Raw genomic sequence first — 19,349 nt, 5'->3', positions numbered from 1 at the left:
CAATAAAGAGATATAATTGGATGCGATGAAGACCTGTAGAGAGGCGATTCATTAAACCTTTTCCACCAAGAAGCAAAGTGAAAATGGCTATGTGCAAATAGCATAACTTGCAGTATGTTCAGGTTTTATGCTGTTTGCTGCTCATCAGTATCTAAGGGTTGGAAATGTAGCCTTTAAAACTTGAATCTAGTAAGAAAGGTCTATTATTAAATTTAACGTTTTAAGGGACTACAAATACGTAAAAATACCTATCTGAGGGGTAAAGCATGGTTTGCCATTACAATTTTAGTAGCCAGTTATATTTTCACAGTAGCCAGTTATATTTTCACAGTAGCCAGTTATATTTTCACAGTAGCCAGTTATATTTTCACAGTAGCCAGTTATATTTTCACAGTAGCCAGTTATATTTTCACAGTTGCCATTTATATTTTCACAGTAGCCAGTTATATTTTCACAGTAGCCAGTGAATTAAGAACTCAAATAGGCTTTGGGCTGTTTTTGATGTGACATTTTTGGGAAAAGTAGCCGGCGCCAAGATTGTTAGTGACCGGTAAAATTGCCGGCTGCCGATGCTTCCAGATAACACTGGGTAAAGGGTTAAAGATCATGCACTTAAAGTTCCCACTAATGATGTGTGTTGCAGGCCCTGGATGCTGCCATGAAGCAGGTGAAGGCCCTGAGCCCGGAGACAGCGGCCATGTTCTTCTCTGTGGACGAGGAGGCCAGCAAGATACTCTGCATGAGCTGTGTGCCCAAGGTAGGACCATTGTTAGGGGGTCTTCAAGCTGCATTTGTGTAGGCACAGGCAAATATGGGAAGACACTTTACGTCTTATTAAGGAATTTCTCAATTTAGTTAATTTAAAATAAAATTACCATATCTTAATAAATAAATACAACATATAGAGGACGGATTCTAAAAGTTCTCTGTCGTGCTGGCTCATACAATGTCATGTTTATCCCTACAGGAGGCTGTGACATCGGAATTTGGCGCAGACAAGTGGGTGGAGAAGGTGTCCACGCTGATAAATGGGAAGGGGGGCGGCAAGGAGTTGTCTGCCCAGGCCACGGGCTCAAACACAGGGGCACTCTCCGAGGCACTGAACATGGCTCTCGAGTTTGCTAAGTTGAAACTGTCGTGAGCAGTTTTGGGGAAAATGTTTTATTTGCAGACCTTTGAAACATGGCAAAAGTGACTCTTGTTCTTAATTAATCAGCGCACATGTCTAAGTGAGATTGTGTTGTGAATGATTTTTTTCCATTTTGTTATTTATTTAAAAAAAAACAATTTGTTTTTTTCCCAATAATAAGCCAAGTAAGGCTTTTTCCAGACAGGAGCATGCTTTTGTTTACATAAGATATTTCTGATTCACACTTATGTGTTCTGATCTTGTTTGTTTAGCTGAAAATACTTGTTTAAAAAACTATATAACACCCCATAAGTTCACTGTAATTTGTTAAGGGTTAGTGGGTATTTCTGAAAATTGTCCCTAATTTATGTAGAATGATTGTGTTTAGTTGAAATTAATCACACTTGTATTTGTCATAATAGGTTGATTTTGATGCAGATTTTTTCTGATTGTTGTGCTTAATATTTGGCAGAATTTATCCAGATATATAAAGATTAAAGTTAAACAATTTTCTTCAGTAAATGAGCATGCTACTAGCAGTAAAGTATTTCCACATTCAGAAACTGATTATTTCTAAGAACAATTGCTTGTCAATGAATTAAATTCACAACACGTGCAATTACTGTGGTTCTATGGAACTAGCAATATTTATTGATGTGAGGTGGTTACCTGATGCAACACAATTTCAGGAAACAATGTTTATGTAACTTTTTTTCACCAATATTATTTATAAAAAACAAACAAGTTTATTAGATCTACTTATTATAAGTAATCTCATCTGCACTGTGACTTTGTTGTAATCTATGTGTATTATAGAAGTGACTAGCTTATTGACCTGTATTGGTGCACTCTATCAGAAAATAAACATGCAAAATATGTTGATGGTACTGGATTTTGTTATTTCTGCTTTTTAATGTGCAAGTAAAAGGAAGAAACCAAAATTTAATGGAATATGTTATGATATACGATGGCATTTAAATACCACAATTGGACCACTGTTTAAGAGGCATCTTGAGTGAGGATGGCCCATGGTTTTCACCAGAATTGCTCTTATTTTTAGGACATGTAAGGTTAAGGACAACTTTTTTGTAGCCAAAAGAATTTATTGTGCGACTCATTTTCTGACCCCTGTATTTTTCTCTATAATTAAGGTATCTAAACTTTTGGACAATTCCCTTCAGAATTCATTCTATTTATGTGAATCTGATGACATCAAATTGTTTCCCAACCTGATATTGGTCACACCACCTAGCAGATGAATGTGACACTGATATATTTGCCTTATAAAGATAATGAGGCAGGTATAACAGTAAAAGATGAAAAAATAATAAATAATCTTAGTAAAAAAAAATGTGCTTCATGCTTTCAGTTTTTGGCTTTTCATCATTAAATCACTGAATGTTGTAAATAAGTACCAAATAAGGTAATTGGAATGTTTCTGAAAAAAAGTATTTCGTTCATAAGGGTTAATACACAATTCAATTGTCTACAGTAATATACTCCTGCTGAAATGTTACAAATATGATTACATTATGGGATACAATCATTCATCATAAGTTTCCAAAGACTAGGAGTTTTATGGTATTAAAACTTTATACATATCAATACACAAATGTATATATTTCACAATGCTTGATATTAGAAAATTCTTGAAAAAGTGATGTCCTTTTCTGGAATATTACACATCATCGTTTTGAACAAGCATACCAGAGTGCCCTCAAACACGCAATATATCTTGCATAGAAATGGTTCACAATGAATCGTATACAAGCATACCAGAGTGCCCTCAAACACGCAATATATCTTGCATAGAAATGGTTCACAAGCATACCAGAGTGCCCTCAAACACGCAATATATCTTGCATAGAAATGGTTCACAATGAATCGTATACAAGCATACCAGAGTGCCCTCAAACACGCAATATATCTTGCATAGAAATGGTTCACAATGAATCGTATACAAGCATACCAGAGTGCCCTCAAACACGCAATATATCTTGCATAGAAATGGTTCACAATGCATTGTATACAAGCATACCAGAGTGCCCTCAAACACGCAATATATCTTGCATAGAAATGGTTCACAAGCATACCAGAGTGCCCTCAAACACGCAATATATCTTGCATAGAAATGGTTCACAATGAATCATATACAAGCATACCAGAGTGCCCTCAAATACGCAATATATCTTGCATAGAAATGGTTCACAATGAATCGTATACAAGCATACCAGAGTGCCCTCAAACACGCAATATATCTTGCATAGAAATGGTTCACAATGAATCGTATACAAGCATACCAGAGTGCCCTCAAACACGCAATATATCTTGCGTAGAAATGGTTCACAATGAATCGTATACAAGCATACCAGAGTGCCCTCAAACACGCAATATATCTTGCGTAGAAATGGTTCACAATGAATTGTATACAAGCATACCAGAGTGCCCTCAAACACGCAATATATCTTGCATAGAAATGGTTCACAATGAATCGTATACAAGCATACCAGAGTGCCCTCAAACACGCAATATATCTTGCATAGAAATGGTTCACAATGAATCGTATACAAGCATACCAGAGTGCCCTCAAACACGCAATATATCTTGCATAGAAATGGTTCACAATGAATTGTATACAAGCATACCAGAGTGTCCTCAAACACGCAATATATCTTGCATAGAAATGGTTCACAATGAATCGTAGACAAGCATACCAGAGTGCCCTCAAACACGCAATATATCTTGCATAGAAATGGTTCACAATGAATCGTATACAAGCATACCAGAGTGCCCTCAAACACGCAATATATCTTGCATAGAAATGGTTCACAATGAATCGTATACAAGCATACCAGAGTGCCCTCAAACACGCAATATATCTTGCATAGAAATGGTTCACAATGAATCGTATACAAGCATACCAGAGTGCCCTCAAACACGCAATATATTTTGCATAGAAATGGTTCACAATGAATCGTATACAAGCATACCAGAGTGCCCTCAAACACGCAATATATCTTGCATAGAAATGGTTCACAATGAATCGTATACTTGAGCCGCCCTCTGGGCATAAAGGTTAAGTTTCGACTTAATAAATCAGTGACGAAACTTTGTTCTGTAATGGAACTTTTCATTTACAGGATGTCTTTTAAACAAAAACGAAATATTGGCAGAAAGTGTGGATCCCAATTTGCTAATGCGGATTTCCCAGGCTAATATGGGAAGACATTTCCCAGGCTAATATGGTAAGACATTTCCCAGGCTAATATGGGAAGACATTTCACAGGCTAATATGGGAAGACATTTCACAGGCTAATATGGGAAGACATTTCATAGGCTAATATGGGAAGACATTTGGCAGGCTAATATGAGAAGACATTTCACAGGCTAATATGGGAAGATATTTCACAGGCTAATATGGGAAGATATTTCACAGGCTAATATGGGAAGATATTTCACAGGCTAATATGGGAAGATATTTCACAGGCTAATATGGGAAGATATTTCACAGGCTAATATGGGAAGACATTTCACAGGCTTATATGGGAAGATATTTCACAGGCTAATATGGGAAGATATTTCACAGACTAATATGGAGATACATTTCACAGGCTAATATGGGAAGACATTTCACAGGCTAATATGGGAAGACATTTTGCAGGCTAATATGGAAAGACATTTTGCAGGCTAATATGGGAAGACATTTTGCAGGCTACTATGAGAAGACATTTCACAGGCTCATATGAGAAGACATTTCACAGGCTATTATGGGAAGTTATTTCACAGGCTAATATGGGAAGTTATTTCACAGGCTAATATGAGAAGACATTTCACAGGCTAATATGGGAAGACATTTCACACACATTAATTAGGACCGGTTTTCTCAGAGACCAGATCATTTGTCAACGTTCTAAACTTCTACTGCACGCTACCACTGCGTGTCGTTGCTGTATATATTGCAGTAAAACGTGAGAAGAAAAGACTCGAAAATAGTTTATTTCAAGAATGTAATATAATAAAAAAAACAATGATTTTATAAAATAAATACATAAACATTTGAAATTGTATATTTGGCAACAATCATAGAAAGTATGTAATAATAAAAAATCTTTAAAAACAATCAAATGTTCATTGCCCAGCAATGGTATCAAATATATCGAAACCGAACAACCCAAGCCGTACCGGATCTTCACAGAGATTAAATGATGTTTACATAAGTGTTGTTTGAACTTGTTCCCCCAAAAAAATTTGGAATTGCGTAGCATACAACATGATCAATTGATTAAAAATCTTTTTCATTGTATGGTTGAATACTTTGATAAAAACATCGATTATGCATTTAACCCATTTATGCCTAGCGTTTAGAAAAAATGCCTTGGCAAACAGCGAAGACCCAGATGAGACGCCTCATCAGGGTCTGCGCTGTTTGCTTAAAGGAATTTCTGTAAGAAATATTCCAAATGTAGAAATACATATACTAGACATCCTTAATTTGGAAATAAATTGATCCAATTTAGAAGGATGGGAGAGTCCACTAGGCATAAATGGGTTAATTCAACATGAGATATGGTGCATACAGCACTTACGAAAATGTCTTTCCGCAATTCGGGGTGGCTGGGGCCTAAATTCTATTCATCCCACTATATATTCCGGAGCTTAATTCAGCAAAAATACAATTGTACTATGCAACATATTTTGATAACAAAAAATATCAAATATTGATATTAAAAAATATATGAATACATGTGTAGTTTGTTAAAGTCAGCTATAAAAACACAAAACAATAAATGTAAAAGTACAAACGAATAGCTGAAAATAAATACTCCAACACAATGACAACAATACAATCACAGATATTATTTCAAGTGTTTGAGCCGTGTTCTGTGAAAATGGGGTTTAATGCATATGCGTAAAGTGTCGTCACAGATAAGCATGTGCAGTCCGCACAGGCTAATCAGGGGCGAAACTTTCCGTGTCATTTAAACCCCCTTTTCACAGAGCACGGCCCATTTGTGTTATACTATAGCAGGCAAAAAACATACCAAGCACACAATTTTCCAAAAAAATGCCTAGCACAATGGATTATAGAGTTTGATAAAAGAATTTCGATTGACCATATTACTGGAGTTGAAAGGATATGTCTTAAGTTCCAGTCATACAAATAATAAAACGCGCATCGATCTTCCAGTCATAGAAGTAATAAAACATTACATTGATCACCTGCGTTACAAAACAATACAACCACTTACTATTGATTTAAAACAATTTGCTCTCAATATTTAGTTTTCTACATGTCCAATATTGCTTAGTTTAGCTGACGAAGACATTTTGAAATCGTTCGTCACCGGGAAACGTATTTGTCAATATTCATAGCGTGGCGACAGAAACAAACACACGTCAGTGAATGACTTCTGATAGTAAAAGATGCAATTACGTTATTAAGTTGCCAAATAGACTTTTCAACAACGTTGTAATCCTGTTCTATAGGAAAGTTCAAATCTTTAAAAACAGTGGTCAACGTTAAACTTGTTACCAGAATATTCTTCTTTTTCGATCACCATTCGCATCTTGGTAGAAATAGTTCCGTGTATTTTGTAAACATAAACACGAACAATGGTATCCAAAAGTCATGTTTTCAAACCATTAAACAAATCAATTTATAGAGAAAAATGTAGACAGCAACAACTTATGTCGTTTTAAATATGGATAGAATGTAAAATAATGATCAGGAAACAGAGGAAAAATATAAACATGCAATAGCCATTTTGCTTCACACTATTATGCTGCCTCCTGTATCAATACAGTTCATGCATGTAATACACGCAGATGCCCATTTAACCCATTTATGCCTAGTGGACTCTCCCATCCTTCTAAATTGGATCAATTTATTTCCAAAATTAGGGATGTCTAGTATATTTATTTGTATATTTAGAATAGTTCTTACAGAAATTCCTTTAAGCAAACAGCGCAGACCCTGATGAGATGCCGCATGATGCGGCGTCTCATCTGGGTCTACGCTGTTTGCCGAGGCCTTTTTTCTAGAGGCTAGGCATAAATGGGTTAAGTCTCGTTCTGCAAAACTGTTCTTTATGCATGTGCGTCAAGTGTCATCTCATATATATGCAGTCCGCACATGCTGTTCAGCGAGTGCACTCTCCGCCTTTATGGATTCTTTCTCTAACAGAAAGTCTCTTCTAAACGAAAATCAAGTGTAGATGGAAAGAATTGTTCCTGATAAGCCTGTGTGGAGTATACACGCTAATCTGTGATGACACTTTTCGCACATGCATTTAGCAAAAAGTTGTCAAAGGAAATATATCGTTATAAGTAACAATTTACAATGAAATGACACGCAGAATCCGAGGATCATTATTACATTATACGATTGGTTTAACCTGGCCAGCTGGCATATTCAGTGAATTCAAATCAACAACCCATAATTATACATATATGAACTTGTTGTATTTCATTATCAGTAAACATCAGTATACGTAGCTAAGTTCTATTACAATAAACTTACACTAAAGTTACAGTTAATTTAAAGTATGCGGTCAGAATTAAAACACTGCAAGTGGTTTTACTCTAAATATAAAAATTACGATAACCTTTTATGCATTAAAAGAGCATATACATGTACATAATTGGAGAAGAAAGACACCACCTCCAAGGAATAACATTGTATCCATATTTATAAATCGTATCACAAAGCAAAAAGCATTTTCTATTAAAATCATTCATAAATCGTCAACTTCAACTTTAAAAGCGAAGCTAAAACCTGATGATCTTGATGAGTGCAATATATCAGGATCCAAGAGCAAGAAAGTAATCTGACAAAAACTTAACTAATACATTAATACGAGCTTTGATTGTCGGGGAATATTTTACAGATCAAAAGAACACATTAAGTATAATTGGTTGTTAGAAACCAATGATGTGGAATAACTGTATTCGAAATGTCGTATGGATATAACGTATATGTCACACCGAAATACCGATACTAACACTTGATAGCATAAGCAGTCTAACGCTAATAAACCACTAATATTGTCAACTTTATTTTCAAGTGAGAACAAACGATCTATGAATACCATACGATATACAAATGTATGCACACACGTGTTATTTATAATAGTAATCAAATTTGGTTTATTGGCACATCTGCAAAATCCTACATGTCCATTCCATTCCCAACATTTAATATACTTAAACGTGTTATTATACGTGTGCATTTAAATTATATAATCACAAAAATGTCAATGTTAATTTTAAAGGCAATATCTGTAAGGGTCACTTCGATGGGAGTTCAGCATAAACATATACATTAATCCATCGTTTTCCTTTTTCGAAAAGTTACATATCTAGTAATATTGTGATATGTAAATTGTTCAGAAAAATATATGCAATGCAAAAACATATTTTGCTCAAGACTCAGTGGGGTTTGGAATGTCACCTTCTAAAATTAGCCTCTTTTACTACACTGTGCGATACCTCATGGACAATCGAGTCGCGTTCTGAGAAAACTGGGCTTAATGTATGTGAGGAAAGTGTCGTCCCAGATTAGCCTGTGCAGTCCGCACAGGCTAATCAGAAACTACACTTTCCGCCTTAACTGGATTTTCGTGTAGAAGAGACTTCCTTTAAACGAAAAATATTATGAAAGCGGAAAGAGTCGTCCCTGATTAGCCTGTGCGGACTGCACAGGCTAATCTGGGACGACACTTTTCGCACATGCATTATGCCCAGTTTTCTCAGAACGCGGCTCAATTCATTCGCAACAATTTTACTACTACTGCCGACTTTCCCTCTCCCGCTAAGTGTCATCGCGGCAGCTTTTTTATTATGAAATCAATATTTTATTTAGGGGTTTTACAACTTTTTGAATGCATTCATAAACAAATATTTTTTGAAAATAAAATACCGTTCCAACCGTCGATATGCCCTTTTAAGGCTAAGTTTAAGACAGATCTGTACCGAAATGTACATATACTACACACTCCATACATTTTGTGACTCTGATTTGATAGAATTCGAATAAGAAATAAGTCCCTTGATCTTAAGGCATAATAACTAAGAGCATAATTATCTCTTGGTTCACAACCACTGACCCACCTTTGTGGAATGGATCCACAATAAGCGCCGACGTTTGCTTATTTCGTGAACATGGAAACTGCTAATCGGTGCAGATGGTTGAAAGAAACCGAGATATTTCAATGCATGGAAGCGAGTGAGCGGAAGTTACAAAAATATGTCATGGGGTGAACACTTGACATAATGCAGCTGTTTTCCCTGAATTTGTTTTAAATATAATAAATTCAATTTCAGCTAAACTGAACTTTCGTCGTCAGTTTCTGCCGAATTTGCGAATGTCTGGTAGGGGGGTGGGGCACCCGGGTCTGATTTTACCGTCGCCATAAATGTTTTCTGTTGCTCCAATAGTTTATTTTGCATTCCTAACACCTCCTCTTGCTTTCTTTGCAGTTTTCTTTGTTCGGCTAAACTTAAATCTCGATTTGCTTCCCCACCCTGCGCCCCACCCACCGGTTTCTCAACTAGAATGCTGTCAGAAGAATCGTCTGCATATAAAACCAGCTGTACCGGTATCGGAGTTTTAATTGCTAATCTTTCTGTAAATGAAGCTACTGAATCTTTTGTACTAGATGTTAAGCTTTCTGAGTCGACTTTATTTTTCTTCCTTTTACGAAATAATCCAATTTTCTTCTTCTTCGATTCCTCCGATTTCTTCATTTCAGAGTCGGAATATATTGAATAAACGGTCCCTTCCATATCGTCAGGTTTGAGATCAATATTTCTAATCATATTCGGATGTGATTTAGTTCGCCGATGAGTTTTATGTTTTCTCATTGCCATAATCTCAATGGTTGCCATGACACTGCCACGTTTGGACGTCTGCACTTCCGTCAACGTCGGCGTATTCTCTCGTTGCGTCGGCGACGTAAACGTTGAATTCTCCGACGCATCCACGCAAGACTCAGGAAGGGATGGCAGCTGCGACGTCATCGATACTTTACGGCTGCGCTTCCGTCGTAACCACACCATCGTGTGAATGAACTTGACGGACACGTCGTGTTGAAACTGGGATCCAATCAGATGGGACCTCTTTGCGAGCAGAACGTTGACGAGGATGGAGAGACAGTGGAGGAGAACGAGGGCGATGGCGATGAAGCGGTTGGCATGCTCGTTCCTGTCGTAGTAACACTGCTGGCCGCTGATACACAGGCCGTTGACGACCGCGAACACGACGCCCATGACGTTAAAGAGAACGATCACGGAGGAGTTAATGGAGAACACGGTCACCTGCAACACAGCGAGGGCTTGGTAAAATACACAACAGAACAGAACAATTAATACTTATATTAAAGGGTTGACAATTAAGTCACATACATAACTAGATCCTAAAATTAACCGTCAATTTAAGTTTTGAGCAACCAGGCCCAGGGCGCACAGCTACATGACGTAGTTGATTGGGGGTTGATGACATATTTTATTGTTATATACTTGTTAACAAAAACTTGCGATAGCCAATAACTAGAAATGTATAGCCACGACTTTCTGATAATTTTTCAAAGATAAATAGATGAAGAACCCATCATTTGATCTGATTATGCAGTCAAGTGCTTTTGCATTCTACTTCAAACATAAACCCATGTTGGATACCCATGTCGTATTGATAAGTATCTTAACATGTATACTGTATTTGAGCCGCGCTCGGAGAAAATCGGGTCTAACACAATGTGCATACAGTGTCGTCAAAGATAAGCATTGAATCATTTTTTAAATGTAATAAAAATGTAAGAAAAGTAAAGAAATACTCGATAGTTTCTTGCAAAAACTGGCGAGCCAAACACAATTGTTGCGCGAAAGTATCACTAAGCACAACAATAATTAAATGGAGAATTAAGAACGGTAATAATAGACTTACATTCGTGTGAAGTTGCAAATTTAGTGTATATTGTATTAATTGTATATATTTATTCTATAAATTTATTGTATATTGTATTGTGTAATTTATTGTTAAATTTGTTGTATAAGTTAAATTGTGGTCGTCGCGTAAGATTATCGCAAATATTTTAGAATTATAACTTTATAATAAATTATCAAGTAGATATTTTTCACCATATAAAGGCAAATACATGTTTGAGTAAATGACAAAACTGTTGTTCTGTATACGTTGAAAATTGCCTTTATATTTAGGTTATTGACAACCAGTCCCGGTTTACCCATAAGGCAGAATAGGCAACTGCCTTTGGTCCCCGCGACTTTTAGGGGCCCCATGAGAACGTGACGAAAACAGTTTTTTTTATTAACTTATTTAGGCTTATATAATGACTTGACAACGCCAATTATTTCATTGTGATATTATGTTAGCTTGAAAGGCTTGACATTGTCTTACAAAGTGACACTCGTGTTTTATTTTAAAAACCGCATTGTTTCGCTAGTGATTGCGTTTCAAAGATGTTCATTACGGTATTATACTGACATGTTTACCTGTAACAGGACACTGTCACATTTTTATTTCTTGCCATCCTTGCCACTAGTAGGCTAATTTAAACGATGAAATTTAATTTTTTTAAATGAAATCAACTGGGAACTGGCGTTTAAGTAGTTACTAGGCCGACTAGGGGCCTGGGGGTCCCACAAGTTTCATTGCCTATGGGTTCCACGGTGCTTAATCCGGCACTGATTATACCGATACACGTTTGAAGATGGTATATGATCGCATTATTCACAGTACACATCTCTTAAAGGGGCCTTTTCACAGATTTTGGCATTATTTAACTTATTCATGAAATGCTTTATATCGATAAATGTAAACATTGGATCGTAAAAGCTCCAGTAAAAAATCAAGAATAAAATTAAAAAAAGGAAAAGAACATTGCCCGGACCAGGTTTCGAACCAGTGACCCCTGGAGTCCTGCCAGAGTCCTGAAGTAAAAACGCTTTAGCCTACTGAGCTATTCCGCCGAGTACACATGCTGAACGTATTTTATAGCTTATATAAGCAATCTTCGTAGTTTCACAAAATTTAACGACAAAAACAGAACTCTCCAAATTATTCAATCGTTTCGCGTTGCAACGCTTTATAATTTTTAGGTTTTAAAATCGTCAAAAGATGCATATAATGGCTCTATTAGACCATGGTAAATGTTCAGTATTACTGTTTCCTCACAAATATCATAACTAAAACGAAAATTTGCGAATCTGAAACAACTTTTTTCAATTTTGTCAATTTACCTAAGCGTGAAAAGATCCCTTTAATAGCGAGCGAGAGCTCATTTTTCACCGTGTTGTTTTATATTCAGGAGGAACATGACTTCAGTATTAAAGGGACCTTGTCACAGATTAAGGCATGTATTGAAGTTTGTTATTAAATGCTTTATATTGATAAATGTAAACCTTGGATCTAAAAAAGCTTAAGTAAAAAAAAGAATAAAAGTTAAGAAAGAAAAAAAAGTAACCCTACACTGGGCTCGAACCACTGACCCCTGGAGTAAAAGTCAAACGCTTTGACCACTCGGCCATCCGCGCTCATACAATAATTTTGTATTTTATACTTTATATTAGCAATCCTAGTTGAGTCACATAATATAACGACAAAAACAGAACTCTCCAAATTGTTCAATCGTTTCGCGTCGCAACGCCTTATAATTAATTATCAGGTTTCTAAATCGTCAAAAGATGCGCATAATGGATATTTTAGAGCATGGCAAATGTTTGGTTTTACTGTTTCCTCACAAATATCATAACTAAAACGAAAATGATCGATTCTGATACATTTTTTATTTTATTTTGTCAATTTACCAAAACGTGAAAAGGTCCCTTTGATTTCAACGCCGATTGTATTTTTGAATACATTTCATGTTTACCATATTGCACATTTGCTAACATGTGAACTAAGAGCAAGATCAACATCGATTGTATAAGTAAAGTCGTGTAAATAGTAAAACATTCGACCACTTTGAAAACATCGATGTGACTACAGCCATGTGAATACAACGATGTGAATACAAAAGTATTGGTTATTTTAATGAAAGTTTAATCTTTCCCCCAAACACTTCATTGGAAGTTTGGAAATCGTTTGCAAATAACTCATGACTTAGCCCAAATATAGACCCGAATGACGCTCGTATCAAGAGATATTTTGAAATAACAAGGACTGTGTCCAAGGACGCAGTGCAATGCTTGTTTGTTCTCACAATTATTCAGGAACGTGTTTGTCGAAACGTGAGCTCTAAATTCAAGTACACCGTAATAGTAAAGTTCTTAGCGACCAAATTGCACAGAATTCAACTAAGTAAGCCGCGAATGTATTATTTATTCTATTATGACTACGTAAATATTAACAGAGCTATGTCGATATCGTCACCTTCTATTGTACAGCCGCGATTGGTTAGATAGTGTGAAGTCTGCCCAACTGCTTTGTTCTTGCGTCGGAAATCCGTGCAATAGAATATTCGATGCTCTCTGATATAACGTAAAGTGGTTAAATGCGTATTAAATCGAGTTTAATAATAAAATGAATTATTATACAGACCCTAGTTGAATGTCTTTCTTAATTTATGCATTTACTGGCCATTGAACACAACTATTAAATAAATTCTTTTTATAATGGACCCTAGTTGACTACCATAAAACAAATCTTTATTTATTTTGAATGTTGCTACACGTTTTAGATTTATATCTCGTAATGGCATCTATGTATTACTTAATTACAACATAGTTTTGCAATGTTGACAAGTCAGATCGTGTTGTGACAAACCACCTCACGTATATAAATAGAATGCCGCCACAACAAATAAAACAGAGCTATCCGATAAACCGAAAAGCATTGATGATGAAATACTAAAAGGAGATCATTCAGGAAACTTTATACGGGAGGCGGAAAACGACAACGGGCGAGGCATGGTATGGCATTGCGCAAGGGGGGGGGGGGGGTTAGAGGGTTAGGGTTAGTGTTAGGGGTCGGGTTAGGGTTTGGGTTAGCCTAAACCCAACCCTAACCCTAACCCGACCCCTAACCATAACCCTTACCCTTTTTTGGGGTTATCACCCCTGACCATGCCTTGCCCGTTGTAGTTTTCCGCCTTCCCACTTTATACAGATATAATCTAACACTAAACGAAATAAGCGTTTGTACAGAAACATCGCGAGATAATAAGGCCAAAAAGCGAGGGCGCGACAATAAGCTGCCACGCTGTGTGGAAACGCTGCGATGGCACGATATTATGGTACCATTTGGGAAAATCCCTTACGCTATTTTATAGTGAATTCGCCGATTTATCGTGTGTTTTTGCCCAGGTTGTATTACATCCGAAAGTAAAAGTTGTGAAAAGAAAACACACGATATATCTAATGGACCTGCGTAGCGATTACTAATTTAATACTTGTTTGCAGTTACCACGGTGGAACCCCTGGTAACAAAAGCCAGAGACATGTACAACAGCAAATGACATGTGAACCTCGTTCTCTGAAAATGGGCTTCATGTTTGCGCTAAACGTAGCATCCATTATTAGTCTGTACAGTCCGCACAGGGTAATCAGGGACGACAATTTACGCTTGTTAAGTAGGTTTCGTTTGAAGGCAGTCTGTTTTAAGAGGAAACGCAGTTTAAATGGAAAGTGTCGTCCCTGATAAGCCGATGCGGACTGCACATGATAATATAGGACGGTATTTTACGCACATGCATTTAGTCCCGTTTTCTCAGAGCACATCTCATTTATAGGAACAGAATAAAAGCAGGGGCAGGTTGGTTTGTGACTTACCCATGAATTCACTCCCACGCTTCTCTCCCCGTCCCCTTGCAGGTAATAGATACACACGGAACTTATGATAACGAACGAAAGATGCTGAAACGAGAAATGAGATTTTCAACGTTTTCCGGTATCACTCACAAAGTAGGTCTCTTCTTAATGGTTAAAACGTATGTAGTGATCTAATAAGTTACTTTCTGCTGGTAAAAAGCTGTTTAAAATAGAATTAAAATTTCCTTTCAGCTATTTTTAGTATACGTCACCGCTTTGGGGCTACACATTACGTTAGTTGCAAAAATGTAAACATTTCTTCCAATTATGAAACGGGTTTATCTTCCATAATTCTTGACAACGTTGTACCTAAGCTGTTTTATTAGCAGTTTTTATGCAAGAGTAACTGAAATCCGGTAAAAATCAGACCAGTTGGTATTCATAATAACTGGATTTGTCACCTTTATAGAGCATTTAGACTATGTGAAAGACATTGAAATAGACCAACTTTATCAACTTCGCCCTATGGGGAAATTTAAAATGTATTTGTTCTTCAATATCGCGAAATCAATTACACCCAAGTGCAATGTTTAAGTTTGCTTAGGTCTTTGAACAAGCGAAACGGAAAATGTATGAAAACTTATTGATATCTGTTATAAGCGATCAATTTGTTATTATAACCAGGCATTCACCTTCTCAACAACATTAACATCATGGGTTAAATGATCCCATTTCGTAAATCCTATATGATTTATACAAGAATAACTGATTTTTATGTTGTTCATAACCGAGGTTATAGCTTGTAAGAAATTGAAATATGGCACGTATAAGAAGGTGCGCTGCCAGAGATTGAAAACTTTGTACTCGAATCTAACAGTATCTTAATGATTGATTGATTGTTGATGGATGGGTAGATTGATTGGTGAATAGTTTGATGGATGATTAGATGGATAGATGGATAAATGGAAAAAATAATATATACAGGAATGAACCACCGAATGAATGAGAAAATACACATATGAATGAATGAAGGCATGACTGAGAAAATGAATTAATGCATGAATGAATGAATGCATGCATGAATGAATGAATGCATGCATGTTATAATAATGAACGAATGAATGTACTGATTCATAGATGAATGGAATGAATGAAATCAATGATTTATGAATGAATGAAGGAAAGGGTGAATGAGTGAATGAGTTAATTAGTGAGTGAATGAATGATTGTATGAATGAGCATGTGAATGAACCAGTGAATGTAGAATCTATTTCCTTTTAGGGAACTCTCTTACCCACGCCCAGCAGATATACGCGCTAAAGAAGTAGGGGACCTGTGCGTCCCCTTTGGAGCCGTAGGAGAGAACAAGGGCCACCACTCCGTCACCCAGCATCAGGATCGACAACACCAGATGTATCAGGCGGGCACGCTTAAAGAATCGGCGGGAAACATGGATCAGGTTGCCGTCTGAAAACACACAAAGTGATTTGTAATGTTAATTGGTTAAAGTGAATTGAAGACGCACCCTTAAAAGGTTTCGTGATTTTTTGTATTTGTGTGTTTTTTAATGACTTGTTTCTGTTGTATAAAAGTTTGTGTGTTAGTATTTTAAGGTTTCAAAAGCACATTATATGGGACAATCTTTAAATTGAAATATGTTAAAAAAACTTACATGTTATCAAAATCTTTTTTTACACAATTAGTCCAAAAACAGCCCCATACACATACTACTAGACCGTCTTTTCCCAGCCCCACTCGGTGAAAATGACCTACCGTAATAATGCAAACGAACCTGGTTACATTTTAAAACCTATGATGTGTCTATTCTAGCAAACCAGTGGAGGGTAGTTGTAGAGAAATGAACGTGTGTGTGTGTATTACTTTAACACGGAATTATCTTATTCATCAACCCGGTTTTCAGTTGGTTTCTGTTAAATTATCAACGCAGACGAAATGTCGAGCAATGGGCGTTCACTGCATGGGGTAAGGTATACATGTATATAAATGTTCAAAGAGCAATTCATTCATGTGGTACATAGTAGTTTTTTTAATGTGTTACATTTTAATGGTTCATCATCCTGAGCATGAGCATAGTCATCATAACTTTATTTTAGGCTTTCCGGTGGTTTATAGAGATATATCGGTAAATTAAAACTGATAATTTCACTGTTTCAAACAGCGAAAATTATCAGTGAAAATTATCGATAATTTTCACTGTTTACTGTGAAATGACGTCATTTTTTACGAAATGACGTCACTATCCCAGCGAAGTTCTGTAGATAAACTCGTTAACAATCTATATAAACTGTGAAAAAAGCATAAAATAAAAAGAAAAGTTGTTGGATTCGGTGAAAAATATCGATTTTAATTCACTCGTGATCATAGAAAATATATTGTTTCACTCGTGACTGCGCCACGTGAAAATATCATTTTCTATGATCACTCGTTAATTAAAATCGATAATCCACCGAATCCAACAAATATCCTCTATATCATCATAATCAAAGCAGTTACATCATCCACAGAGCCAACAGCAACAGCACAGCGTGATTATTACCGTTGACTCATAAATATGTTTACAGGTATATAAAAAACATGTTTCATGACATTTTATATTAGCCGTCATTCAGTTGAAATAAGAATTACCTATACTATCTTTTAATTAGAGTATTAATACATTAAAGTGTTATTTTGGATTGAATACAATCTTTAACAGAAAACCCACTTTATAACACGCATCCGAACGTTAATTTCAATGTAAGTAAAATATAGAACAGCCTTCGTCCACCGAAAACGGGTTACTATTGATGCAACAGTAAACAAACACAAAATTCAAAATACAAATAAAAAGAACAACATAAACAACTTAATAATACTAACCTTCTGAGTGGTCCATTGCGTTGTCCGTTCGTGCGTGTTTGTGTTTTTGTCTCGATTTCGTAACAACGAACGAGAGCTTTTAACTTGTGTTTTGACTTACTGTCTCGTTGTTTGTTTAACATTTATAATATATATTCCAGTTGCCATAATCCTTATTGAATATATACCTCTTTCGCGGCACAATTAATTTATTAACAAGTTTTCTAATAAATTGCTATTCCGAAAAACTCCTTTTGGTACGGTATCATTTAAAACCTTCACTTGTTCTCAAATAACGCCGTAGTAGTAACCCTTTACGTGTTGCTACTACATTTTACTCCGAATAAAAAAAACAAAAAAAATCAATCTCGGTATTTCATGCTCTCATAAGACCATTATATTACACAACATTGGTGCAGACGACATTCAGTTATCCTCGTGTATGTTATCTTCACTTCCTGGATTCCCGTCGTCACGAAAGCTCAACTTGTGAACATGCTTCAGGATTAACACAGTTCAAGTTTAAACTCTACATTTACGGGTGTGCAACGCCTTGTCTTTACACGAGTTTTTACCAACTAACACACACTATCCTTGTCCTATTTTGTCTAATCCTTCTCCCATCATACCAAATCCGTTAAAATATCATTGATTCAATAATAACTTATGCTTCTCTATGTATAAACTAAAATCAATATTCCCATTCAATATAAATCTTTAACAGTCGCGCACTTAACGGTTTTAAGGCGCTCCGGGTAGATAGCACCCGGTCATAGCACGAATCTAGACTGGTATCGATTTGTTGGTCGCAGCGAGCCACGCATGAAATCTGGACTAGTTGCGACTTGGCTCGTCGCATGAATACGGAACAAAATCGAAAGATTAGTCCTTCTCTTAACAAAGTGGATTTTTATTATCTGCTGTATTGTTTTGTTTTATTGATTTACTTTCTGATTGTCTGTGTGCTGGAAACTGTGTATTTTTTTTAAGGGTTTAGGGGGCATATCGACGGTAGATATACTTACCCAAAATCATAATCACATAATTAAATGAACATTTCCCCCTTTTATTGCCAATAATATAGTGAAAAAAAATTGTAAAGAATTAACAAATTTCGAATGTTTATTTCGAGTTGCGGTGATAATCAATGCAGTCCGAACAGGCTAATCAGTGACGACACTACGCGCACGCATTAAGCCCAGTTTTCCCAGAACGCGACTCATATGTTGCATTCTATGCGTTGTGAGGTTGTGTCGCCATTTTATGTTCTTGGAACTAATCTTCACATATGCATTACCTGAGTCAATAGAAAGACAGTTCTTGATATATATATGACATTGATATGATATGACTTTAAACGCTATTGCAATGACAACATTATCTGTAAAGAAGTCGCTTCTTTTTCATGAATTGCTGTTTAACAATTAGGTAACTTTAACAAGTACAGCAAAAGTCACGACGTCTGTCTCCCAATTGACTTGTTTTTTTTTATATTATAAATAATACTAGCATGTTCGGAAGATTTTTTATCATCCATTTATAATTTTCCCGCCTATATTTTGCTAAAAGATAATAATGGGTTCACTCAACATTATTGTTG

General features: G+C 36.1%; 2 protein-coding genes across 4 annotated transcripts in view; one reads left to right on the top strand and one right to left on the bottom strand.

Annotated features, from left to right (window-relative positions):
- LOC127843700 (alanine--tRNA ligase, cytoplasmic-like) overlaps positions 1-2,006 on the top strand; it is a 55,064-nt gene extending 53,058 nt beyond the window's left edge. For both annotated transcript variants that reach the window (XM_052373421.1, XM_052373420.1), the window contains 2 exons: positions 644-757; positions 968-2,006. In XM_052373421.1, coding sequence (XP_052229381.1) covers positions 644-757; positions 968-1,141 — 288 coding nt within the window. In that variant the 3' untranslated portion in view covers positions 1,142-2,006. The remainder of the gene's footprint in view (positions 1-643; positions 758-967) is intronic.
- Positions 2,007-5,109: 3,103 nt separating this feature from the next.
- LOC127845257 (uncharacterized) lies at positions 5,110-18,532 on the bottom strand. 2 transcript variants are annotated; one of them, XM_052376079.1, is made up of 4 exons: positions 17,771-18,532; positions 16,185-16,357; positions 14,912-14,995; positions 5,110-10,444 (listed from the first exon to the last, which is right to left on the bottom strand). In XM_052376079.1, exons 1-4 carry the CDS (start codon positions 17,784-17,786, stop codon positions 9,452-9,454), a joined length of 1,266 nt encoding a protein of 421 aa, XP_052232039.1. In that variant the 5' UTR covers positions 17,787-18,532; the 3' UTR covers positions 5,110-9,451. The 2 variants fall into 2 exon arrangements, with proteins under 2 accessions (XP_052232039.1, XP_052232040.1); XM_052376080.1 differs by having other exon boundaries at positions 16,224-16,357.
- Positions 18,533-19,349: the final 817 nt, after the last annotated feature.

This window comes from Dreissena polymorpha, chromosome 9, assembly GCF_020536995.1.
Source record: "Dreissena polymorpha isolate Duluth1 chromosome 9, UMN_Dpol_1.0, whole genome shotgun sequence".
Lineage (NCBI taxonomy): Eukaryota > Metazoa > Mollusca > Bivalvia > Myida > Dreissenidae > Dreissena > Dreissena polymorpha.
Note: the sequence above shows the minus strand (reverse complement) of the source record. Positions and strands in the feature narration are given on the sequence as shown.